Below are 26,831 nucleotides of genomic sequence, written 5' to 3' on the forward strand. Positions count from 1 at the left end.
TTTGTTACCTCTGAAGAAGAGACTTGTTTGCATAAAAGGTTTATATCGGTAAATCTTTGTACACTTAGGTAATTTTTCTGGTCGTGTATCCAGACCAGGTGGGAAATGCAGTACATGCAAGTACATGTTAGTAGACAAATCTCCATGGTTTCTGTAACCCAGATTGAGAGCTTTTCACTGGTATCAGTTGCCGAAATTTTAGCAACATTGTAGTTACATCCTTTCCTTCTTGAGATTTGTTTAGCTTTTCAAGTAGGAAGACATTTTTAGAAATTATAACAGTAAGAGACAGTCTTAGGTTTGCTAGTCTCTGAACATAGCGAAATTTTGGTATGTTGGAATGTCGATGTGTTCAACATCACAGTGCTGAGCAAGCTCTAGCTGTCTTACAAAGTTCTGTGGTCTTGTACCTCTATTTTACATTAACAGTAGTTAGGTATGTTTTTAGTTATATTCTCAGTTTCTGAAATATTGTTTGATTGGCTTGTTTATGTGAAATCAATTTCTGCTCTTTGCCTTTTTCTTGCTCCTGATTGCACTGTAAATTTCATAGTGTGTGATATTAATTTCTTACTTTTAGATTCAAATGCAATAAAATGGAAATGCACATCAGTCTATCAGAGAACAGCATTCATAAAATGTTGAGTATGTCTAGGCAAAGCTTGACATAAGAATTTGTTACATAGTATTTTCAGGTTTGATGGATAAGCAGTTTCTTTCTAAAATAAGTATTTATGTCCTCTGTTTTGATCTTGTCATGTCTTACATGATTCTAAATAATACTCATTTACGAAGTAAGAAGTAAAGAGATTTTTAGCTTTGGCCAGCTCTGATCCAGACTTGTATATTATCAAAGCTCTAATTATAGTCTTACTTCTTTATTCCTTGGCTAATGAACCCTTGTCTCGTTTTCGGTGATAAGTTATTTTGAATGCGAAAATTACATTTTTTTTTCCTGTAAGAATGTTTATATTTTAATACCTTTGGAGAATAATGTAAAAGAAATTACTACTTCTAGATGTTGCATGTCTTTTTGTTATTAAAATTAGTAGGATGATCTGATAAAAGCCTTGGGTTTTATCTTGGGTTAGAGAGATTTAAAAAGATCTTCTCTCTGCTTTGGCACACAGCTGTTGTTACCATGTCCAAGAGGCATCATGTTAGCTCCCTGACAAATAGGGTTAGTCCCCAAGCTTTTCAGTGCTCAGTTGTCTCTTTTGCTCAGTTCTTTCATTTGCTACTGCTTTAAATAATAACTTTACTTCTCATATTTACCAGTGTTATGTCTCTGTGTTTAAAGTTAAGCTTCTTTGTTGTCTTATTCAGCAACACTGTAAATATAAAGAGTTCCAAAGATAGATATGGCAATAATCTGATACAATTTTGATGGATTATTACAACAGAATTAACATGACTTGATCCTTGCTTTCTAGAAAAGGTTAATTTCATTTTGTTCTTTTAACCTTTTCCTTTGCTGTCATGTTTAACAAAGATTAAAAGGTAAAAAATAATAAATACACAACTACTCTTATTTTTCTATATGTTGTTAAGAAACATATTGTTACTAACAATTATATATTGTGTGACCCTCTACAGAGTTGAGGCTAATGAGGCCATATAAAGTGTTTCTTCTGTCTCTATGAGTTGATTTATGTGGGAATGACCTATAGAAAAGAGAATAGAAATTAAAAATGAAAATAGATTGACTTCTTCAAGTTATAGAAGGTAGACAAAAAAATTTACAACTTCAGTATTTTTTCTTCTCCAAACTAGATGTGTCATTTCCTCGTTCTTTTAGATGTTAGGTGATTTAAATTTTTTCAGAAAACAAAAGGAAATGAAGCAGGCAAAGCTACATTTTTTGCCTCCTTTTTGTCTTGTTTAGTGGAAATAGCTAAAGTCTGTGAATATTTTCTTTTCTCATTAAGAGAAAGCGAGCAGTATTTCATTTAGGTTCCAAGATGTCACTAAGAACAGAATTGGAGTCACTTGAAAAAAAGGTTAACCCGTAGAGCTGGCACTATCTAGGAGGATTAAAGAATATAATTATAAAGGCCACACAAGCAAATACTTTTGTCCTTTGCTTCTGGAATCAAGTGACTGACTGCATCTGAAATTTAGTCTCAAACACTGCATTTCTACTACTCTTTTATTTGTTAAGGCAAGGTTGTAAATACATACTGGCATCCTTATGGAAGGGGGAACAGAAGCTACAACTTCCTTTCCTTACATCGGAACCGATTTTGTGTGAAGCCAGAGAATGGCCAACATGCTGAGATTTAAGTATGAAAGGATGCTGAAGGATGCATGTGTGGATATGGCTATGTGCAGATAATACAAATTTGACCCTGATTGATTGAAAATTTTTATAACCGAAGTTGCAGGGAAAATTTAGTGTCCTCTTGACTGTGTTGTGGAGATATTGTTAGACACTGATTGCTGTGTTGTGTTTTTGATCAATTAATTGTCTCAAAGTAAGTAAAAATGATCGGAAATAATTAGAAAACGTGTAGAGTCATAAGGTAAAATTTTCAAAATATTTTTCTAAGTTCAGAATTTTTATCCAAGATAAGTGTTTCATAATCTCAGTATCTTTTAATAAGAATTGATAAAAACTGCTTTTAACTGAAATGTCCATTCCCTTTTCAATTTTATCTTATTTGCTTAAATTTTATCTTATTTGCTTAAATGTCTAATGAACATATTGTCTAATAAAATATAGGATAATGATTTTTTATTTATTCATATTACTAATATTAGCAATGAAATCTCATTATTAGGAAGTATTTTTCTGGAACAAATAATAAAAAATCTTTTTCATGGCCTAATTGATCTCAATAAGCCAGTTAACAAAATGAGTATCTCTTTCAAAATCATGTCTTGCAGAAAAGACATTTTTCAAGTACATAGAATGTGTTTAATGTTCTAAATCTTCTGTGATTTTTAGGAAAATAACCTGATGAAAATGTATAATTTTGAGATTAGTTTATGTTAAAAAGCATAGTCCTGGTATAACTTCTAGAAGAAAAATAACTGTCATACTTGATAGTTTTCTTGGCAGAGAAGTTTTGGGTTTAAAGAGTATAGAGCACAGAGGTTCACGCTGTTTTTCTTCTATGTCAGGAGTTACAGTGATAAATATTTGTCTCCCTTTTTTGTGTATTCATAAAGTAAGGCAACGTTTTCACAATGACAAGCATTGCAAAAATTTTCTAAATACTAATCTCTCAAATTTTTGAAGGGTTGAAAATTTATAATAGTGATAACTATGATTAAGGTACTCTGTCAGAGGCTTGCTCCTTTATTAGTAGCAGTGAATTTTCTTTCTAGATTTTCGAGGAAGGAAGCAGAGAGGGGACAAATAGATATGAAGGGCTATCATTCAGTTATTGTGTTATTGTGAGCTATCGGAATTAGGGGGTTGCTTTTAAAATCTAAAATTGACAGCATGAACAGTTAAATCAGATTGGGAGATAATCTGTTGTTGGTGGTAAGTGGAGGAAAAAGGTCCCTGAGGGTATATGTGTGTTTTCCAAAAGGTATGACAAATTCAGCAATACCTGTTTTTTTCAAAATTGGCAAGTAATTTTATTTTGTGAACTGTAGGAGGGTTGATTTAAGAAGCAGAGTAGATGATTGGGTAATTGATCTGAAAAATTAAAGAGAAATATTGAATCAGAAGAAATTCTTATGATTTGTCTTATAAAATACACTTTTTAAAATCTCTCTATGTAGAAAATAGCATAATAGTCATGTTACCTGATCTGATCAACAATGTTGTATTTTACATTAACGGGACTGAAAACATTTTTTTAAGTGTATTTTTGAGTAATACACTATAAACAATGCAATTGTAAACATAACAGTAATACAAACTTCATCGCAAGTATATAATAAGCTCCAATTTTACAAGCCAATTTTAGCTTTCATATTAATTTTCTTGCTTACAAGAAATCAAACAAGGAGATAAACAGAAAAAATTTTGTGCGTTACACTGCAAATTCATCATAGCTGTGACAAGGCAAACAAATGAGCTGTCTTCTCTTCTATTCAAGCTTCTCTAGCAACATATTGGAACACCAATGGCATGTAACATTTCAAGACCTGAAGAGTGCTGACTCCTGCAATAATCACTGAAGAAATACAAACATGATTTTGAAGTTATATTTTCTTATCTTTTATCCTCATTACAGTGCATTTGTAGCACTTCCCTAGATGAAAACTCTCAAAGCTTATATCTTGCAATAGAAACTTTCCAAAGTTACACAGTAATAAAGAAATGGAAAATCACATTTGTATTATTTTCCAAAGGACTTGTCTGTATATATTTCAAGCAACTCACATATTCAAAGACTTATGGGAATATTAATATAAAATCATTCAATGTAAAATAATATTTTTCTCCAGTGTATACATGTAGCCATATGCATTTTCAGTGAATTGTATGGAACGATTCACAAACTGAAGAAATTGAGATACGGTACATTACACTTGTGGATTGTGCTCTTGCTGTTTAAAAATGATCTATTGTCTTTTAACTGTGATTTTACCGTATGTGTCTTCCAGATGTGTGGAGGTGATTGCCAAAGAAGGACGGAACCTGAAAGAGCTGTATTTAGTATCCTGTAAGATCACTGACTATGGTATGTAATATACCTATATCTTTGTTTTGGTGAAGATTGAGCTCTACTGGCTTCACACAGGAAATCTAATAAAAATATTGGAAATGTATAGATTAAAATTTTCAAAACCTTTATCCATAACAATAGGAAAGGTACAAAAAAGTGTTTGATGTGCTGAAAAATATCTGTGGTTGGAAGTTTGAAAGTCAGTGTACACATGTGCTGCAAAGTGTTCCTTATAGAACTGACAGTTACTGGGCAAACTGGGTAGAGTACCCTTTGAATTGTCTTGGAGACCAGGAAAGCATTTGAGAGAAAATCCAAAAATGCATGTGCATTTCTAGATGCTGTAAAAGCGTAACTAAGAAACTATGAGTGTTGATTTATTGCCTATTGTAGGCTATAAATTTGAATGAACTTGATGATCCCTTAAAATAGCTATTGTGATAAAACAGAGGAATTAGGCTTTCTGTCTGATAGGCCACATAGAGAGACAGAATTTGTATTTGTATTTGAAATAGGAACTTCTTACCACTTGAGTGTGTTTGCAAAGGCTTCTGTGGTTTAACTTTTGTTTTTTCAGTTAAGATACTGACCTCAAGTAAGACACTTATTTCTACAAGGCCAGATTCTCAAACGCCTGTCTCCCACTTACATGCCTAAATTTCAGTAGGATTTACAAACTGTATCTTTGAGATGTGCATCTCAGGTTTTCTGATTATTTTGTTTCTCATTCACTTTTTTTTTTTTCCAAGAACTTTTCAGTCCGTAGCTTTTATAAAGAATTACTGTGTCAAAGTGATAAATTACCTTTCCAGTGGTCACAAACTTGTTCTTTTATTTTCCTCTTCAGATTCTGCACTTCACTAGGGTTTGCATGGGTGCATTCAAGGGTACGTTGGTTTGCAGAGTTCAACATGCCTCATCTCTGCAGTATTTGAACATGAGCTCACAGTACAACTGTAGCACTTGTGAGAGCTTTGGGGCATGGCAGAGGAGAGGGAGCATGGGCCTATACCACTGTTTTCTCTAGTCTGTGGTTGTTTGTACTTCTGTGTGCAGAACAGATCTTGCCAAAGTTGAAAACAGATTTTCTCAGCTTCATACCACTTGACCAAGAAGAATTTGTGAATTTGTGAAATGGGAACTGTCTGCTGGAAATTCAGGAAGGGGAATTGTCTGTAGAACACAAAGTGACAATGATGCTTCTTGTCACTGCCGTAGGGTCAGAGGTGCAGCTTTGTATTTGTGGCAAGTAGAGGAAATCAGCTGAGAAGCATGTGCCTGACTTTTTGGGGGATCATTCACATAGTCTCATGCAGTCTTAACAAAGGCTTACAGCTTCACATGGATAGTTGTTCATTCTCTACCAAGAAGTAGGTAAGTAGTGTTTGAAGCTCTGTGAGACCGTGACTGGGTGAGAGCATATAGCCATATGCAACTGTGCTTTTTTGTTTGCTACTTCTGAAGGCAAAATACATAATTGTCCTTACTTCAGGAATTAAAATCTTGACACCAACTTGAAGTTGTAACTGTGCACATTTACACAGGGGTTTTAAAACATGCCTGGATCTGGTAAACATATTTCTTGCGACTTGATGGAGTAGAGGTGCAGGCATGGAGTACGGATGCAGGATTTTTAAAGCCCTCTTTGAAACTGTTCAACAACAATTTTTGATGCTACAGCAATTAGTGGAGTTTTGACCTCTGGTGCAAGATCATAATTGCTTAGCAATTCAACTGGAAAAAAAAATAAGTAATGTGGCTAATTTTCAACAAAATTTGTAAGCATTCGAGATATTAATTAAACAAAAATAATAATAATAATTACAGTAAATAAAGAAAATAATTACAGCAGAACCTGTTATTGTTGCCCTGCGATTAATGCAGTAGGTATGTATATGTGAGGTAATTTCATGCACTCTAGTGAAGATGATGAAATGTGAACTTCGTCATTTTATTCATTTCATTCTTTTGTTTTACAATAAGACAGTATGCAAAACTACCAGACAGACATGCTTATGTGCAGTTAATATTTTTTAAAGCACACTCAATTTAAACATTAAATACTAACTTTCATTTTGAAGCCTAAAAGATTAATTAAAAAACTCTACACCCTGATAATGTCGCCATAGGCAGCATTACGTTCTCTGACGTTTTGCTGCTCAGAAAATTCTTTTGGTTTATTACACAAAAGACAGAAGAGGATTCAAAGAGGAATTGAAGTATGTGTAACTACTAAGAGTTGTTAATTTGTGAGGAAAAAAAAAATATTGCTCCATTTGATGTTACATTATAAAATGGTTAATTTTGCGGGTTTTTGTATACAAAAAAGTACATTTTGTTTACTACTTAAAATTTATAGAATCATATTTTTATTTATGTTCGTCTAGCATATCTGTCTAACAAAATATTAGTTAATGATGTTTGTTACAGTGTAACATGCTAGGATGCTGAAAATGAGTTTAAAAGTTTCTTTATATTCAGCGCCTTGTTAAATGCTAAATAATCACTAGAATTTACCTAAACTGATAGGAGAGACAGTAAGTATACTCTTTGAGATAAACACCTCTTTGCTCAAGAACACAGACAGAGTGAAGTCAAAGCTGACATTAGTTCCTCGTATCATTTTGCCCTTTTGTTAAAAAATAATGAATTAAGCATGGATTGTCAGTGTTTGAATTTCCTGCCTTTTGTTAATTTGTGTCACAACCTTAACTTTACTTAAACATAGGGGGTTTTGTATTTAATCTTTTACTAGGAACTAGTAAGAAAGCTAGGCTTTCTCAGCTGTAGGGAGACTGTGTGTCAAATGAATTAGGTTGATGTGAAGATGTATAGCAGTGAGCTGGGGCAGCAAGCACACACAGAATTGTGTAACTGTCTTTTCAATTTTATGCTCTAGTTCTGGGTTTTATTGATATGCTTAGTGCCGGGAATTTGTTTTAAGTAAATTATTACTTATAAAGTTTGGAATGGTGCAGAGGGCTATGCACTCTGAAACACAAAAGTGAGATTTTGTTTTCAAAGATGAAAAGATTTGGTGAAACTAGCCTGTGAAACAGGACTAGATGTTTTAAGGATCTGATCTTGCAGTAACATTAAGAGTAAATTCACTAAGAATTACTTAAAAACTACGTTCTTACCAGTAGTGAAAGATAAAAGTCTCTAATGCTTTACTTCCACTTTAGAAAAGTAATCAGACCAGTGTTTTTTTTCTGTATGTGCAGAAAGTCATTTCAAGGCAAGCATTAAATTGTAGGCTTTCACTAAGGGAAAAAGTAAAAAAAAAAACCACAAAACAACAACAACCACCAAACAGTGTCGTCGTCGTTGTCCCCCCCCCAAAAAAAAACAAAACAAAACACACTTTTCAAAAACGTTTGGAAGGAAGTGTTCAAAATCAGCACTTTGTACAGCTGCGCCATGAGAAATCTCTTAAGTTTCTGAAAAACCAAAGTATCCGAACTGTCATTAATAGGGGTGCAGTTAGCACAGTTAGGGAAATGTGTTTATCTTATAACGATTCTTGTCGAGTCACCTACAGAAGAGGATAGCTGTCTCAATAGTTGTCTTGTAGAATTTCTATTACCTAGTAGTTCTGGATTTTGCCTAACTTAAAAAGTCTTTATTTCTAGCTGTAAAGTAATTGCACAAAGCTTTTCAGATTAAATGCTTTGCACAAGGACCTGAGATGAACTGTGATATTTTGCTGATACCTTTAAGATTCTGAATATTGAAAAAGAGCTCTGTGGATGTGTAGATATCTTTTTATTTTCTAAAATTGTGAGAATTCCTTTTTTATGTTTCCTCATTTCATCATTATTTAGTGTCTCTGAGGACACATGATTTTTTAAAAATGTTTTTCTTCCATAAGGATGTTTGCTGAAGCAAAAAATGAGTTTCAGCAAACTATAATTGAATTACATAGTTTTTATTTTAAATTATTATACATGGGGCATAGCTGTTACAAGTAGATATTATACTGAGTCAAGTCCAACTGTCACAAGACAAAACATAACTATAAATGGCATTTTTTTCTTCATAACTGGATTATAGATTCTTTTCTGAGAAGTGAGATACTTGCACTAACAAGTTAGCTAGCAATGTTACAATAGTTTTCCAAGATGCTGTTAAACTCTAATGTTTTAATATTTAGGCTGCATAAGCTATTTTAAACCAGAATACTTTAATTATCAGGGGATTGAGTCTTCCTACTGAATAATACAGATAAATCCCTTGAGAGTCGCTTGAGTTTTCTCTCCAGTATTTAGCATTTGTCGTGTGAATCATAAAGAATAAGGATACAGTGTATTTCCTCACAAAAGAATGTTTCGTTTCTGCTTCTCACTTGGATTAGCAAATGTCTCTCATGCTTGATCTCACTAAAACTATTTCTTTCCTAATTTTAGCCTTTTTAAATCTATTTTTAAAAGACCATATATTTTGTACAGTATTGCTTGGAAGGGAGATACATTTTTTGTGGGATAAATGCAGCATTTATGAATAGACAGAATGGAACAGGTACTAAATACATTTTTGAGTTAAGATTTCCTTAATTTATATCATTTAAATAAATATAGCTTTCATTTTGTCTTTCAAAATTATTTTGAATTGCTGCTATATAAAGTTCCAAGTTTCCCTTCCCAGAATTAATCTTTCCCCTATTATGTTTTCCTATCCTCTGTGTATTTCCTTCTCATTTGTATGCTTTTAATGACCCAATGCATGCAAACAGTAGTCAGATTGAGAAGGATGTTTATGCTTATAGATAAGTGTACAGATAATCTTTTAAGGACAAGACCCTTTCTTATCTTCTTTAGTGGTTATGTATGTTACGTATATATGTATGTATGAGTGTGTATAAAATTATGGTAGTATATTAACTAATTAATTTATATATTTATTGCTGTATACATATGAAAGAAAAAGTGTGTGCATATATATTGCTTTCTTATAAACTTATTTTTTCTTCCTTCTCACAAAAGCATTTTCTCTCTACTTTTTATTTTCTTACTTAATTATTCAGAAATCAAGTAAATCAGCAGGGTTGTTGATGTTTACTGCCAAATTTTGAGATTCTTTCTTAGTTTTAAGGTTTCTTTTCTGTGGATTGGCTGCAACTTTAACTCCAGTAAACTGTAAGAATTAGTTACCTAAGAATAAGTAGGTGGTAAGCAATCTGTACCCTGTTGTATGCATTAATGATACTTACTTGCTTTAACAAAATCTCTAGCAACTAGTAAAGTGTTTTTGTTTGCTTTTGTATTAAAATGTTAATTCGTTCAAAATTCTTAAGCAAATATTCTATAGAAACTTTGGTAATGATAAGTTATCAGTGAAAGCTTATTCTAGTGATAGAGGCGAGTTGCTGAGTTTCATGTAGTTTAACACCACAGCAATACGCAGTATAACTTAATATCCCTTCCTCCATTTAAATGGCATTGCTGTTTATGTTGGAGTGTGCAGAGTAAAGATTTGGAGTCTTTTCGTGTATTTCAGAACCTCTATGTTTCCCTCTAGCTAGGAAAAACAAATTGTAGAGTATATAGCTTTTGTAAGGACAGTTTTCAACTTGTTTGTTCTGATTTTTTTATATTCTGCTTATATTGTTTTAGTTTGGAGTAGTTGTTCATATACAGCCTTGCATGTATTGACACCTAATTTTATTTGCATAAGGCATCCTGTTGACATCGAAACCAAGAGGATTGTTAATGTGAGGAAAGATAGCTGTATACTCATGTGTGTGAATGGAACCCTATTAGAGGACATCTTCTTTAGTTCTGTATTCAAGGAGTCAGTAGGTAACGTGAGTCACCTGTGTGGAGTTTTCAGTAGAAATTGTTAATACGAAAAAGTAAAGTGAAAACTTTATCAAAAGTAATCCCTGAAGCAGAAAAGAGCCTTGAACAATCTGTCAGCACAATGTATAATTCATAATTATCAAAAAAAAAGGGGGTTTTGTGTAAGTTTTATCAGTATTCCCAATGTCATGAAAATTCCATGCAGTTTTCTTTAAAAGTTGATTCAGGATATCACAATGCATCTTCAAGGCCCATACAGTAAGATAAATTACTACAATAGCATATTTCTCAACTAACAAATAGTTGCAAATCCTTTGTCCTGCAGTACATAATAAATTATTTTCTCTTTGAACAATGAGATGAGACACTTCCAAACTATTTTTTGTCATAGTAGAAGGTGGATTGTCCCTCTTAACCTGTAGCCTTAAAAATAATAGCCAGTATAATAGCCAGTTGGAGGAAACGGAATGAAGATGCATTTTGCTCTATGATTTGGTCACAGTTTGTTCCTAGTCGGTTGTTATAAATGTGGAAAACAGAGATGTGTTGGACTTTGGGTTTGGTTTGTCTTGTAGAGAGATCCACGGTTATTGTTTTATTTTTTTCTGTGGAAAACTTAGTGGTTTGGGTTGTTCTTTCGATGCTTTGGTGGCAAACTTGGCATTAGTTTATTGATCATAATTAAAATTTTAATTGTATGGCTTTTTACTCTAGAGAGAGGAGCTTCAGTTAATCTTTGGGAAGATTAAACACATAATTTCTGAGTACCAAAACACATTTCTGATATAACAAATATTGAAACAGCCACAACCTCTATCTGTGTTGCCAGAAATACATTTTCAGGTTCTTGTTTATTCATTTACTGTATTTGCTGTGTTAGGAAACTATAATAAAATACTGAACTTTCATTTGACCCAGGACCCAGCTCTGTTCTCTTGTGATATTTGTATTTCCTTTTTTATATGACCTTTCAAAAGTAGCATAAAACTTTATTCCTTCAGTGTGCATGTTAACCTCTGTATAGAAAACAGTGTGTTAGATGCCTCTTCAGTAAGCTACCACACCGCAAAAATATTTTTGAAATTATTGTATCTAAAAACTTGTTTGCAGCTCAAGACCGATTTAAAGTGAAAATAAATTATTACATGTAATCTAATCTATATACTTAAGGATCATATTATGAACATGAGCGTCATTGCAATTTAGTTTTGTGTTTTGGCAAAAACCCCCAGACTACCACGGAAATGTATTGTCGTTTCATGTTTTTGCCTTATCTTCCTTTCAAATGCTATCTGTTCATTTCCCACTGCAATGGAGAATACTATTTCCAATAGAACATTTGATTTGCAGTCGGAGGTATATGTACTCGATAAAACAACTGTGGAACTTCTATTAAACATGAATCTATTTCTGACTTGGTAAATTTAAGTGTTTAAAGTGAAGTGTTCAAAATACGTAATATTTTCTAACAAACACCAATAATGATTCACATTAATACAATGTTGCTGCAGTCCAGTTTTATATTTATTTCATTGAACTTTTGAATTAATTTAAAATTTGCCCCTAAACCATTTTATTTGTTGAGTAGCAATTGCCAGTATATTTCAAAAAATCCATACATTAGCTATTTTTAAAATTATTCTTATAAAACCTAGTATTATTCACAGTGGGAATTATCAAAACAGTCCCTTTTATAATTCTAAATTTAAAAACAGCATTTGTGTTTTTCTTAAGTGAGAGAAAACAGAACTCAAGAAGGACAAAAAAGGGAATTTACCGAGTCTTTTTCGATTTAATCAGTTCTGATACAAAACTCTGCTTTAACCATATTTTAAAGTGGCTGTACTACTTTGCAGTTGTAATTTATTTCTTCTAAATTCTAGGAACCAGTTTTATGATTCCCTTTTGAATGCAATATAAAATATATTTTAACAAATTACATTTTAAAATACTTACGTTACTTTAGTGTTGCCAAAATAAGATTATTTTCTTCAGGCAGCATCCGTAAAGGTGGATTCCATTCAAAGTGCTTAAATATGGTAACTTTAAGCTTCTTAGCAAGTAATATAGTTGTTTCAAAATAATTACTCAATTAAGTCTTTAAAAATATTATTTTTTAGTGGTAGGATTGCCTTTCTATATTCTATTTCATGACTTCTCTTGGCTAGCTATTGAATTCTAGTAATACTCAGATTACTGAGGGGAAGGCTCATTTTGACCATAATCTGACTGTCTGCCTACTTTAAAAAAAATATATGAAGTACTTCATGATGTCACTAATAATGCAATTCTTTTGAACACCTAAATATAAGAAAAAAATGATTCAATTATTTTAATAATTTCTGTAGTCTCCAAGATTGCCCTAAGAGACTATATACCTAGAAATAATGTTTTTCTTTAAATGCCTAAAAAAATACTGATTAAGATATTGATGTAGTTCACTAGAATCAAAATAAAACCAAATGGCTAATATGACAGAAGTATGATAAATATTGATTTAGAGCCTTTTTTTTAATAAAAAATGAAAATGCTTAACAAAAGCATTCAATGTTGAAATGTTTTTAAGAGTGGAAAGAAGAATATGAAAAGGAATTCTAAATCTATTGCATCTCTGCCTTGTGACATGTTAATGAAGCCTCATTATGTAAGTACATTAATAGATCTGTTATGTTTAAGTATGGCATCTGTGGCCCAATATTTAAATACCAGGAAGTATGGACTGTATCATGAAATTATGAGACAACAGCAAAAACGGTAATAAAAAGTCTGAAAACATGGGTTTCTATCAACTTGTCTAAGAACGGAGAATGCATCCAAAATATAGTTTATGTTATTTAATGAAGTGGAATGAATGATACTTCTGCTCTGCATTCTTAATTGTGGTGATTGTGGGTTAGCTTTGCAGTGACAAAAGCATTTGCTTTTTATCTCTGTGGTGAAGTATACAAAGAAGTTCATGTTGTCTTTGTAAACTTGAAACTGCTCCACAGCACAACAGTGTAGAAACACTTCTGTTACTGATGTAGGGGACATGATTCACTTCATAAATAATCTGAAAGGCAAGTAATGATTATGCTTTCAAACATTAATAAATCGACATTAAAATGTTAGTTTTCAAGAGTTTTCTATAAAAAATTAGTCTCAAAGTAGCTTTTAAGTTATGTATTTTAGTTCCCCGTAAGTCAAGTGGGATCATTTTAGCTTTTGAAATGTCAAGTGTTTTTTCCAAAACACTCAAACAACAAGATTGCTTTATTTGCAGTTCTCTTTAGCTTGGTGCCATCCCCCCTTATTTTTTAGCTATACATACTGAACCATATTACTTCTAGTTACAAGATGCTTCATACAGAAGTATAGTAAAATATGTCTAAAAATACCTAGGTGCAAGGTTTTTAGCACAAAAAAAAGGGAATAAAAGCAGATAAAGGGAATTCTTGAATGAGGTAAGAAACCAAATTTAATATATATGACATTTTTCAAAATATGCTATTTGGATTCTTTTGTTTGTTTTTATAAATATTTTGTAATTGATAAATGAAATAGTTTCCATGAAATCAACCTGTTTAGATACTTCGGAAAACAATACAGATATTGGAAACGTTTGAATGTTATTAGCTGGATATAATGATCCAGTTTTACAAACTTCTAAAACTTTCCAGTAATCTGAAGATATTAATACTTAATATTAATTTTTGTCCAGGTCAATGTTTTGTTGGGGTTTTTTAAAATTTTTAGGTAGAATTTATGTTATACATGATACAACTAAATTATCTTTCAGGAACTTTAGGAACTCTGCAGAGTACGGATATTAGAATAAAGATGAAATGCAAAAGAAATTTTCCATACTGCCGAAATTTGAAAGCACTGAAATTGTAGCTTACATTTTGCTTAATTATTTTAATTTGAAGATGTATGTCTCTCCGCTTCAAGTATGTAAGCATACACGTTCCTTGATTAAATCTGTAGGCCTACATCAGTAATAATATTCTAGTGTCAAATTTATGTTTAAAAACACTAGCTGTTTTTCATTTGTGCTAACTTAAATGACAATGAAATGATAATGAAGACCAACTTGTCAACAGCACTACTAATTCACAGTCCCTTACCTGTGTTTTCTTACTTAGCTTGTGCGTTTTACTTTTTGAGTACCTGAGTTAATGCAACTTAAAGAAAAGGATTTTCTCGGTTGAAGCACCTGTCAGATATCTTAAGTTGGCTGCTCACTCACAAAGAAAGCATCCTAGAATAACTACTTGCTTTTTAAAAAATTAGTCTCCTGAATTTTAGCAAGCCACCAGGAAACAAAAATGTCAAGGATGAAAATAGAGTTTGTTCATCAGCTCATTTATGGTTTGTGAGAATTTCTCAAAGATCTAGGCCTTGCTGCATTAGAGATTGAATGCGAACATTAGACAAACTATTTATGTATGATCAAAAATATCATAGAAATTTTGATCATAAGGGACCTCTGTGAGTCATCCCGTCCAGCCTTGCACTTGGGATGGGGCTATTACCAGCCCTAGTTCAGGTCCACTGTGGCTCTGCCTGGCTATTTCTTGAAGACCTCCAGGGATGGAGGTTCCACCACGTCTCTGGGCAATGTGTCAGTGCTGCACTTACACTCATAGAGATTTTTTTTTTTCCTAATGTCTAACCTAAACCTCACAAGCCACACTGTGTGGTCATGGACCTTGTTAGTTTTTTGGTGAGCTCGTGAGTCAACTTCAATTCCATCATTTTCACAACCGCTAGTACAACTCATATCTTAACCAACAGTGATGTATATGTCATTTTTTCATTTGAAATTAACTTGGAGCTTAATAAAATTGACAATGAACAAATGTTAACAAATACTTATAAAAAAAACTTTCTATTTCTTGGTTAGCCAAACAATTGCTTTTCCTAGCAGGAGCTTTTTATGCTGCATATTTATCACACTGAATTTTTCCTTAGCCCACGAGCACTTTTTTCACTATTTCCTTTTAACTTACTAACTTATTATTTAGAGAAAAAAAAAACTAAATCCTTGTGAATTAATTATATTTGCTTTCTTTTTGCAGTTACACTGAAATATCATTAAAAGTCAGTGGCAGTGTTGCCTATGGCTTTGTTATAAACCAGTGGGGATAATGGAAAAAAAGTAAAAGCCTCTTTTGGCTTCTTGGGTATTGCTATATTTTCACGATGATAAACCACAAGTTCTCTAAGTTTCATTTTGTTTTAAAAGCAAATACAATGAAGAAAACTTCTTATATTTGAGCAGCAATACAGGTTAAAAGTGTCTAACATCCTAACCTACTAGCTCTGCTGATAATATCTCTGTTATGAAAACTGAAAGAGAGGAGATCATAGTACATATCAGGTGCTGCCTAGTAAAAGGACACATAGCATAATTAACTTCAACCAATTGGTCTCGTGCAACAAAACCCAAATTATGTATGTCTTTAATCCCCTATATTCCTCTCACTTTTCATCTGAATCGCTATTTCCCTGGAAGCAGAAGTTTGTATCTATGTTGATCAGTGAAGTGGAAAATATCAGTAAAATATAACTGTATTCCACAGTTGGCTCTTTTTCTTTTCTTCTACCACCATATCACTTTGTTGTCTCAATTAGTGTATCATTTTTTCTTCATTAATGTTAAGGAGGAACAAAACCTGTGAAATACAGTTTGGAAGTTATTATTTCCAGGCTCAAGCTTGAGGAGTCGGGGTCATAACTAATGATATCTTAAAGTGGCATTGCTGTACCTAAGTTTTAGGAACTTGATCACATAGAAGAACCCAGAACTGCTGACTGGGAACATGGTATTCAGGTTTTTGGGTACCTCAGATGGCCAGGCAGAAAGACAGCACTAAATGGAAAGTTATTTAGAGCTATGTTTTAAGGAAAAACAAGCGCAGCAACATATTTAAAATTTCACTCTTTTTTCTTTGGTTGGTGCATTTTAGTTACATCGCATTCATCAGAGTGACAGTGTCTGATGTGTTTTATGTTGAATTTGGTGGCACCAGCACATGCGAGGAGTTCTTTGAGCCCCTGTACTGGAATGACTCAATGGAGGACTTTGTTCTTTCTTTCTGGGTCCACACAGAGCTATTTAGATCAGGGCAGTTCTTGTATGTGCTGAGAAAGTGGAAAAACACATTGATGGGGAGTTTTCAGTGAAAAAGAGGAGCTTCATTTAGGGTTATACTTTTGGCAGCTACTAACCAGTATACTTACTTGATCCAAATCTTGGATTGAAGTATCCATTTTTTGCCTGTAAATCCTTGAAATGATGCTTGGGTCTGTCACTGAAAGAAATGACAATGCCCACATATTTCCCTTCGGCTACTTAAATGATGTCTTTTATTTCTCTTTGATAGTTCAGGGGCAAATCAGTTCTTTATTTTTCCTAGGTACCATTCAATAATTTTGTATAAACGTAACTTGTTTTCTCTACCATGCTCTTTCTTGTCAGATAATTAAAGGAGGATTAAGAAACTATTCTGATCAAATGCTATTACTAAGAAATAATAAGAAAAAAATTAATCTATTTTGTCCTTTAATCAATAAATATACAAGCACAGCTTGAAACTAATAGAGACTGCAAGCTGAAAGAAACCTAATTCATAGAAGTCTCTATTCCCACCGCAATCCATATTTTCTTATGAGCTATGATTTATGACCAGTGATGTTTTGCACGAGTTTTGTGAAAGAAGCTAAAAGATACACTGGCTTTGTACCTGCACAGAATCTTTTCATGGTCTTATGTAGAACGGTTTGCCAGCAGCTGTGTTCCAGCACTTGTATGCATTTAACCATAACTGCATACGCATGTACAAACATGAATACAGAAAACATATCTTGAGTGAATGCTTTTTCTTTATACTTTTTTCTTACATAATCATAGTTGAATGATTGCCTTTAGAGTAAAGAAATAGAAAAACATCTAGAAAACATCGTACAAGGATGTCTTTATGGGAACAGAAAGATTAAGTAGCAGTTTAATTTTTTCACATATTTGACTTATTTATAACACAGTTGAACATTTTGTAATTCAAGTATATTACTGGTGAATTTCTTCACATGTATTCCCATTATTTTTTCATCAAAATTAAAAAAAATCAACAATGTAGTCTTTCTGGTAAAATAAAGTACAATTTGATTACTTTCTGCTAATGTATAATACCATTTAATTTCATTTTACAAGGAGGAAGGTCTGTAGTGGAAGGGAAATGGACTGTATAAATTAGATGTGCCCTCATATATTTACCTCAGTTCATGCCATTGTAAATATTGCTGCTAGTGACAAATAAAGGAAAAACAATACTTGAATTGAGGAATATGTTTTTGGCATGTGCAGGCACAAAACCTGTTTCAAATTCCCAAAGTACCTGAATCTCATTGAAGTACCTAACTGTGCTTGATATTAATAAAAAAAAAAAAAAAAAAAAAAAAATTAAAGGTAATTCTGAAAGCTCTGGGGGCTGATGATACAACCCATCACACAAGACCGCAGTTCATGGAGATTTAATTAATTATGTGGGTCATGTGAAAATATTGATTGTTTCAAATAACATTCAGAAACACTGTAATATTTTTTTAGTATAAATGCACATCGCTCTTGCTTTAAATGGGTGAAATTACCTATCCACATCTTCTCTTCCTTATGTAAGATGCTCATGATTCTCTAATCATTTTAGTTGCAACTTTGTGTATTCTCACTCATCTGATTACCAAAGATTCCAGTATTAGAGATTTTGAAGCACCTCGCAGTTTGCAGATAAAAGTCCATAATCTTGAATCAAGATTTAACAAAGAAGTATTTGTGTAGTTCCTATGGGAAGTGGCTTAGAACTGCACACAGAAAGTTAAGCTTATTACTGTACTTGATAATGGAGCTACTGACAGGTCTTTTGTTGAATGAGAGTTAGTGCACATCAGATTGTAAAAGATGGGAAGCCTTGTTGGTTTTTTTGCTGACATAGACTTTAAATCTTGAGCATCTGATGATATCACATAGGGAATAAAAGGAGCTTTAGATGTATGGGAATAAAAGAAAAAGAATTAAAAATAAAACCAATCAGTCACAGCAATAACATGTGCCACCACGGTTTAGGGAAAAAATCCTTGGATTTTTTGTGGTCGGCTGGAACCTCAAGCCTTCAAGTTCTGGAACTTAGAAAAGATTCTCTTGCTGCTTTTCCAAGTTTTACTTGATTATGTAAAATATTTTCAAATTCTGTTACACTGAATAAAGAGTTTATGGTAACTTTCAACTCTGATGATGATTCCTAGGCAACCTTGATGTGTTTTGGAGACATTGACCTTCACTTCATTTGTTGCAGAATGTTTGGGGGGGGGGGGAAAGAAAAAAATAAAGTGTTAACTTTGGCCATTGCAAATTTTGGATATGTATTGCTGAATTTCAGTCATTTTGTATGAGGAATGTTTCTGTAAATGCCTTCTTACCTAGGCCTGGCCTTTTTTCACTTTCCCGATGTTTTCATAAGTGCAACATAGATATTTTCAGTCTCTTCTAAAGTTAAGAGCCAAACCATTTTTCTGTGAGGGGCCAAGCAAGATAGCAGGATCACCCAGAGGCTGCTAGTAGGTGCTGGTGGCCCTTGGGAATAACAGAGGAGAAGAGAGGCCCAGGGATTTGATCATTCCAGTAGTTTGACTGACCCACGTGGAGTTAGGACATAGTTTCAGGTAGGGGAATGTTGGCTGTGACATGGAGAGCTCTGAGGTGAGTCTCTCCAGAAAACTGGGAGATTCCTGGGATGGAAAGTACTTATGTATTAAAGCATAGGTAATTTTATCTCAATAATAGGAGGAATAGCGAGTATGGGTGTTAGAGTAGAAAGGATAGGAAGAGAGTCTTCAGTGAGCATTAGAGGATGCCCAGGCCACCCGTTTGCTTGAACAGAATACACACAGAGGAACATGCCCTTATCCTTCTTGTTCCCTGTACAGGAATGTTAATTCCCAACCCATTCAGCTTCTCTGTTGCTACCAAAAATGTAGAATGTAAGAGTGCTTTTAATAAGCATGCCCTCCTGTACCCCAAATTTGAACATTTAAATCAGCCTTGTCTCTACTATGATTAACTTCTTTCTTTCCCAGGTGAAGACTCAGAACTAGAAAATTATATCAATTTGCAGTGGAGATGCATATGCATCATATATTCAAAAGCTTTTCTTAGAATCATATGCTTTATATGGTAGGTGTTTCTAGAGGTTTAGGAGAAAAGTTGCAGAGTCAGAACTGTGTTCTGAAGCCGTGGGACCTCTTGCTGTCTGATGCATTGTAGAGCCAGTATTCATTTGGGTTTAAAGCTCTGTGTAATAGCAAATTAATATTTTCTTATGAAAAAAAAAAAAATTTTGGTATTTTGAAAAAGTAGAGTGTTGTAGACCATCTGATACAAATACTGACAGGAAGAAAATTGCCATGCAGTGGTGAGATATTGGAGTCAGAAATTTATGGAAAGTCAGACACTTTTCTTACGTTTTCTTCATTCTTCATGACTATTGTATATTCAAACATTTACATTCATAAACTCTTTCGCCACTCTTCCGCTTCAGGCCTGCTCGGTATTTTCACGAGTAACTTTGGTGGTTAGACATGAAGAATCTTTACTGTCTTTATATCCTTAGACTGAAAGTTATAATAGATGTCCACCTCTATTTTCAATTTACAGTGGCATTATAAACATCAGGTTTACCACACATTCTGAAGTATGTAGTTTGTAATAGAGTGGACATCTCTGCTGCCCGTCTGTTAGGTTTGTTGTTGTTTTCAAATTACAGTTTCTCTAATTTGCCATTGTTACCAGCATATTTTCAGGAAATTGTTTAAACTTTTGTAGATTTAAAACATTTGCTCTTTAGATATGCCCTGTGCCCTCAGTTTTAATTTGTTCTTGAAGCAGAAGAATATTCTATTCGAAAATGGCTTCTTTATAAGGAGAAAGTAACTTTTTTTTTTTCAGTTCTTCTTTCCAGCTCCATGCTCATATCTAATTTCAGCTTTCAGTATTTGGTACTTAAATTTACCTTTTCCAGGTGCCTGTTTTCCATCTTACCTCTTAGTGTAGGAGCAAGCAAAACAAACACTTTCACATCTTAGTTGTGATGGTAAGGTCAAAATCTATCTGAAGTTGCGTTTTGTTTGTTCACAGACTGCCATAGAATAAAAGGTGCATAGTTCTGTCTTAAATATTTACACGTGTTTTTCCTGACTAGAAGATCAGTATTCTGACAAAAACTAGATACAATATTTATGGGTTCTGTACAAACTCTTGGCCATACAAGTTTTAAGCAGATTTCAGAAATATTGTTTGTGTCATCCAGCATTTGAAAGCTGTTTTGTGAGCTTCTTGTGAGTATCAGGGTTGTCAGTTTAAAAATGGAATTAGCTAACAGACATTTTAAAACAATTCTGTCTATCCAAATAGCATCTGAGCACCAAGAGAGCAATATTGATTGATAAAATATTTGTTGCTGTGTCTAGAATCTTTGGCACCAATTCATTGTTCTTACTGAAGAGAGGATAGGCTAAAATTACATCAAACTGAGTTAGGTGGGAAAAATAACTGCATTTGTGGTAGGGACAGATAATATACTTGGAGCTGTTTTATGTAATTATGAAAGTATGGATTGCTCTTATAAAGTATAAGTAGTCAGAGTGACATTTTAAAAGGAGAATGAAGATTGAAAATAAAAAAATGGATATAAAAGTGATGTCCAGAAAGCTCACAAATTGATCTGTTACTCTAATAGTTTAAACAGAGAACTAAAAGCTTCTTTCTAGTTTAATCCATGAACAAAGGAAAACTTAGTATAGGAAGATGTGAAATATTAGGAAAAACTCTCTCTGTTGAAAGGAACCTGGGAAATAATTCTCTGGTTATCAAGGTCTAGGAGATACCTTTTCTGTCCTGTAGGCACAGGAAAGCCTCAAACTATCTGGCAACAAATAAACAGGGAAAATTATGCACAAAATACGTGTCTGCTTTAGACTCCAAATTAGGCAAGCTGACCTGCAGAGTCACCACTTGAGAAAGAAAAATAAACACAGCCTAATATAAGAAGCTTTGCAAATGCATTAGTCAGAGTAGTCACCAGGACAGGACTGAAAGATACATGCAGCAGAGAGAGGGATTTATTTTCTCTGCTTTGTAGAAATTGGATTCCTGAAGTTTTGCTTTTGGGTATCATAGATGACTAGAATTATTTAGAGCTTATCAAATCCCTCTCAGCCAACAAAATGAGTAAGCATTAGAACATATGACGTAAAGAAGCAGACAGTTTTCATGAGAAAGACCATGATATTTTGTACCTGGAAAATACTATTTTCGTAGTCCCAGATGTCAGCTGCATTGTACAAGCACAAAACCAGTCATCCATCCTGCCTGCATGTTTCTCTATTGACTTGAAAAATGACATCTGTTATTTCCTGCAAAGATCTGCATTAATTATCAGGCCAAGACTACTCCTTTTTTGTAACTCATTGACTTCCTGCAGAATTGTAACAAAGGTAATGGTGAAGTATGTTCTTGTAGTTTTTACACTTGAAAGATAAGATTGGTTTAAGTGATGGGATTGGAAGAACCCTGAAAATTTTTCTTCTTCAGGTCTTGATGTCGTCTTGTCTATTGCAGCGGTAGCACAGTTCTGAAGTCCCTATGCCTTGACAAAAAAATTCAAGCCTGCCTGCCATGATTTCATGGTTGTCTGCACAAAGTAAAACATTTTGCTTACCTGCTAGTCTTTTCTCCATGCATTGAGTATTTTTCAGTCAGGCCGTTCATTCCTGTCCACTATTACTGCATGTTTGACTTCCGCTCAGGCTCTGTTCACGTGAGTGATGCCACTTCCTAGATTTCTCTTTTATTGCCTGGGGCAAGAAGGAAAATTACGGATGTTTTGAGATGCAGAGTAACGGTCTACTCAAGGAGTTAGTGAAAAGCAACTTTCAGTTTGCTCTCTCTGTTAAGAGTAACTTTTGGCTTTAGATATCAGAGTAGGTCAGACAGAAGAAGGGCAGAATCAAGCCTTATGGAAAAATAAAGGCAGAGATTGAGAGAAAAGTTCTGAAGAAGCAAGAGGTATTTAAAGAAAGGTGGAGGAGGGGAGGGAGGAGGAGGTATAGAATATATGACATTTCTAAAAAAAAATTAAATTGTACTTTAACATGTCATCTACCCTACTTCTCTGTATCTGAATTGTCTTCCCAGTCTTGTTACCTACTGAGAAAGACAGATTCCAAAATTCACTGCTGTCACTTTTCCCTTTATTCTACTTCTTCCTAGGAGGAAAAAAGAATAAAAACTCGATGTTTGGGATTATTTTTATCTCTGGTAACTTACATAATAGAAAGTATTTGTCCTTTATTGTTACTAGTACTTTCCATGTGCTATTTAAGGAGCTTTAAATGCTTTATGTTCGCTATGTGTGGGACAAGACTGATTATGCATACTTTGAGATGCAGGATAATTGTCTACTCAAGGAGTTAACGAAGCATAAAGTACAATTACTAAATTCATACCCTGAATTATTTTGCTATAGGTTTCCTAGGTAGGCAAACCAGAAGAATTGTAGAGTTATCCTGCACCTTCTAGATCGATACTGTGTCATGGACCATCTGAAAGGCAATAGTCTGACCTACTTCATATGTAACGAAATGGTTTAATATCCTCCATTAGAACATAATGAGCACAGTCTTCTATAGGTTGGAATCGTAATGTTTTTTAAAGGAATGTTTCTGTGTTATATTCACGAATACTAAAAACAACTTTCTACCTTCCATAAGGAGATCTTATGCAGCTACATGAAAACCGGAAGAGAAGATACAAAAGGAAACAGTTAATCAAGTGTGATGCATTTTTGTAACATTTTTCATTTAATGTGCCTAAAATATTTTGTCAAAGAATTTTTATTTTGTTGTCGATGGTCTTTTTTTTACAAACAGCTGTCACAGCATATGCTAGGGTAAAGCCTAAACCCCTTAAACAAAGCTTTAAAACGGAATTGTAACTTAACTGGTCAGCAGGGTTTTGATTTCATCACTTTAATATCTCATAGTCTCTAGAGAATACAGATGTATTAAGTTGAAAAATGGGGTGATGGTTTTATCAAATAAGCAGTCTGGTAATTGTGATGAGATACTTCCATGAATGAAACAGTTTTCCAGACGTGCAGTGATTCTTCGGCAGATTTCTGCCTTATGATTTAGACAAGTAGAAAAGCATTTGTTGAACTAGCAAGGAAAAAGGCCAATTTCTAGTATTGTAGGAAACATTTTTCTTACAAATAAATGATCTATACTGAGGTAGCAATTTATCTGGCAATGAAGAAAACAAGCTGTTTTCAGGATTTTTTAGCAGTTGAAAAAAATGGTTAAAGCTGAATGTCTTCATGCACTGTGTTCGTAAACCAACATCAACAGTCCTCTTTACTGCAAACACAGCTCAGGAGAGCATCCCTGTTCAGGAAAATATTGAAGTACCAGGTGCTATGAATAGACATGGCTTTAAATGCAAGTTTAGCTATTACCTGAAAGTAGTGCTTGTATTTGCTATATATAAGAATATTGCTAGTTATGTGTGGTGCTGCTTTATTTATTGATCTGGTTTGTTAATAGCATTGTAATAAGTGTATCTGAACAAGTTACGTACACAGCTCCAGATCATTTGTCTCCTCATGACTTTTTTTCACTTTGTAAATGTTGTTACAAAATGCAGTCCAAGCACTGGCCAGGTCCTAGAAACATTTACTTCCTAGATCAGAAAGCAAAGAAACATGATTTGTGTACTAAAGCAATTATTGACTTGCATATTTTCAAGTAATGACATAATCTGGGATACAGGGAAACTGAAAGAGTTAATAAGCAAAGATAAAAACATAAGTGCCTGTGCTTAAATGTCTTGAACTCGGTAGCTGACATTAATTTTGTGTCTTTATTTTTGCATCAGGGAATATTGTTTTTGATATATGACAGGGTTTTTTTTCAAAGTGGAGGATAGTTATTTTCAACAAGTGATACAGTTTTCAGTGCAGATCTTATCAAATATTTTCTATAAATATACTCTATTTATAATTTATATATAGGTATTTTATTCTGGCAATCTTAACTGGAATACAACTTTGCAAAATTGTCATGATAACATCATCCTTTACAAAAAATGTCTAACAGCATTTTTTGAATAAAAATATGTATGAACGAGGTAGTCTTTTCCCCTCCTACCCATGCAAGTGAGCACACTGCATGCACAGTCCTCCAGGGCTATCTTTCTGTAGCATCTTAAAACTTGTTTGCACAGCTATGTCCTTGGATGTTTTGTTCCATGTGCACATGATCTCAAATACATATATACCTCTACCCATGCTTTCTTATGCAAGCTAAAATTCTCCTTTTGCCTGTATGTATCATGCTTAACCAAATCAACCCGTCCCACTAATTGTTTATCCCTTATTCTGCTAGTGTCACATACAGCATATTTTAAGTTGCTACTTGTATTTCTCCGTATGAGAAATATTTTCTCTTGTAGGATATACTGGGGAATATCTAAATCATTATTCTGAATATTGGTCATGTTTTGGTTTCTTGCTGTGGGAAAAGATTAAGAGAATATGCTAAAAGAACTAGGAAGCAAGAGAAAGATTTAAATAAGCAGTGTATCAGCAAACAAGTACAATACACAAGTTAGCTGTACAGAAGTTAGCTGCCTGGCACCAGCAGTTGTTTTAAAAGCATTTATAGAGGTTCTGTAGCAAGCATCTTGTCTATTCCTCATACATGGGAGATTTGCTTCTAGTAGTTAGACATATTGATGTATACATTTGACCAGCTTCTACCATTAACTTTTTATTTACCGCTAATACTATTGCTGTCAGTGGTATAGGCTATAATGATATAAGCTGTCCATACTTATTTATCCTCAGTGCAGTAGCAGCTGATTTTGTTCAGATGGTCCTTTATGAAAATACGAGTGATGTGCATGTGCAATAGTAGTTTTTTCAATAATACATTAAGAGCTGCAGAAATAGCTTTTCGCTTTAACCTTGCTAACAGTCTACTTTTTGAAAGCAAAGAAATAACGTATAATACCAATTGATTTTCTATAAACCTGGAAAAGTGGATGTTATGTCGATAAAAAATAACATGTTAATTAGTGCTGTTTGCCACATTACTACGTAGTTTGTAATGTAAAAGGGAAAAAGCTCAAGAGGCCAAACTGAGATGCTTCCTAGGACAGTCTCTAACATATCAAGGAATGACAAAACTTCAGAGGAGTCAGACTGTTCTCCAGGGTAACCCAAGAATAGCTACACCGTCTGTACCTCATGTTCTGGATTTTCAGTTTTCTCTTGAGACGGCTGGCAATGCGCCATAACAGCCTGATGCCAAAAGTAAATGACTCATCATCCCTAAACACCCTTACATATCAGTTACAGAGGTGTGTTGAAACATTTCAGAAACAGAAATCTGATGATAAGACTGAGACATCTTTTTTCAGTTAGTTTGGTCAGTGGAGTTTATCAGTCATCTTTATTCTGTCACAAGAATTTGTGATAAACCTGTTTCACATAGATAGAGCTGGTTTCGTGTGAAACTGGGATGCAATGGTTTATATTTTAGTCACTTCTTTTTTGATGCTTTTGATATAAAATTGTCCACATGCTTAAAAAGAAACCTGACATTTGCAAAACCGCTTGAGAAGGAATTGGTCTGTACCTCTGGCATAATGACATAGTCGGTTATAGTATTCTTCATGTTAATTTGTTCTGGTTCCATAATAAAGTTAATTTGTTCTAGTTCCACGGTTGATTATGTTTCTAGGATGAAGGAGGAAGGGCAATGTGGGGAGAGAGAAGTTATAACTCTTCATGTCCTGGTTTAAACCCTGTATGTGTTAAACACTGTCATTTATTGTCTGACAAAAACCTAACATTACTTGCATGATCTTCAATGTATCACACTGAATATTTAAAATTATATCTGTTTTGACTGGGACTGTTTCTGTGACTGAACACTCTGGAATGGATAAGGACCAAAACTTCAGCAGACATATAACTTTTATTTTTTAACATGTTAACATCCTAGTAATTCTTTCTAGCATCTTGTTTTTTAAGAACTGTGTCTGCTTTTATTAAAGATGCAGCATGTTCATATGATTGTAACTGCTGCATATATAACCCATTTTGCAAGAGATGTATGCTAACTGGGCCAACTGAGCCAGAAATGTTAACATGACCTTTTTATTGTATATTAATTAACCAAGATTCGAGTTTCAAATACAGAAACCTCAGTCGACTTAATCCCTTGATACTCAAACTACAGAATTCAAGACAAATTCTTAAGTGTCCTAAGGCTAAGTCTATGATAGTAAGCTATAGCAGTAGGCCTTTTG

At 33.7% G+C, this 26,831-nt stretch overlaps 1 protein-coding gene across 1 annotated transcript in view; it reads left to right on the forward strand.

Moving 5' to 3' along the window:
* Positions 1-26,831, forward strand: part of FBXL17 (F-box and leucine rich repeat protein 17) — a 310,520-nt gene that overhangs the window by 201,565 nt on the left and 82,124 nt on the right. Inside the window, exon 7 of the mRNA XM_086629367.1 lies at positions 4,567-4,643. Coding sequence (XP_086485493.1) covers positions 4,567-4,643 — 77 coding nt within the window. The remainder of the gene's footprint in view (positions 1-4,566; positions 4,644-26,831) is intronic.

Source organism: Tauraco erythrolophus, chromosome Z, assembly GCF_009769465.1.
Source record: "Tauraco erythrolophus isolate bTauEry1 chromosome Z, bTauEry1.pri, whole genome shotgun sequence".
NCBI classification, from domain to species: Eukaryota; Metazoa; Chordata; class Aves; order Musophagiformes; family Musophagidae; genus Tauraco; species Tauraco erythrolophus.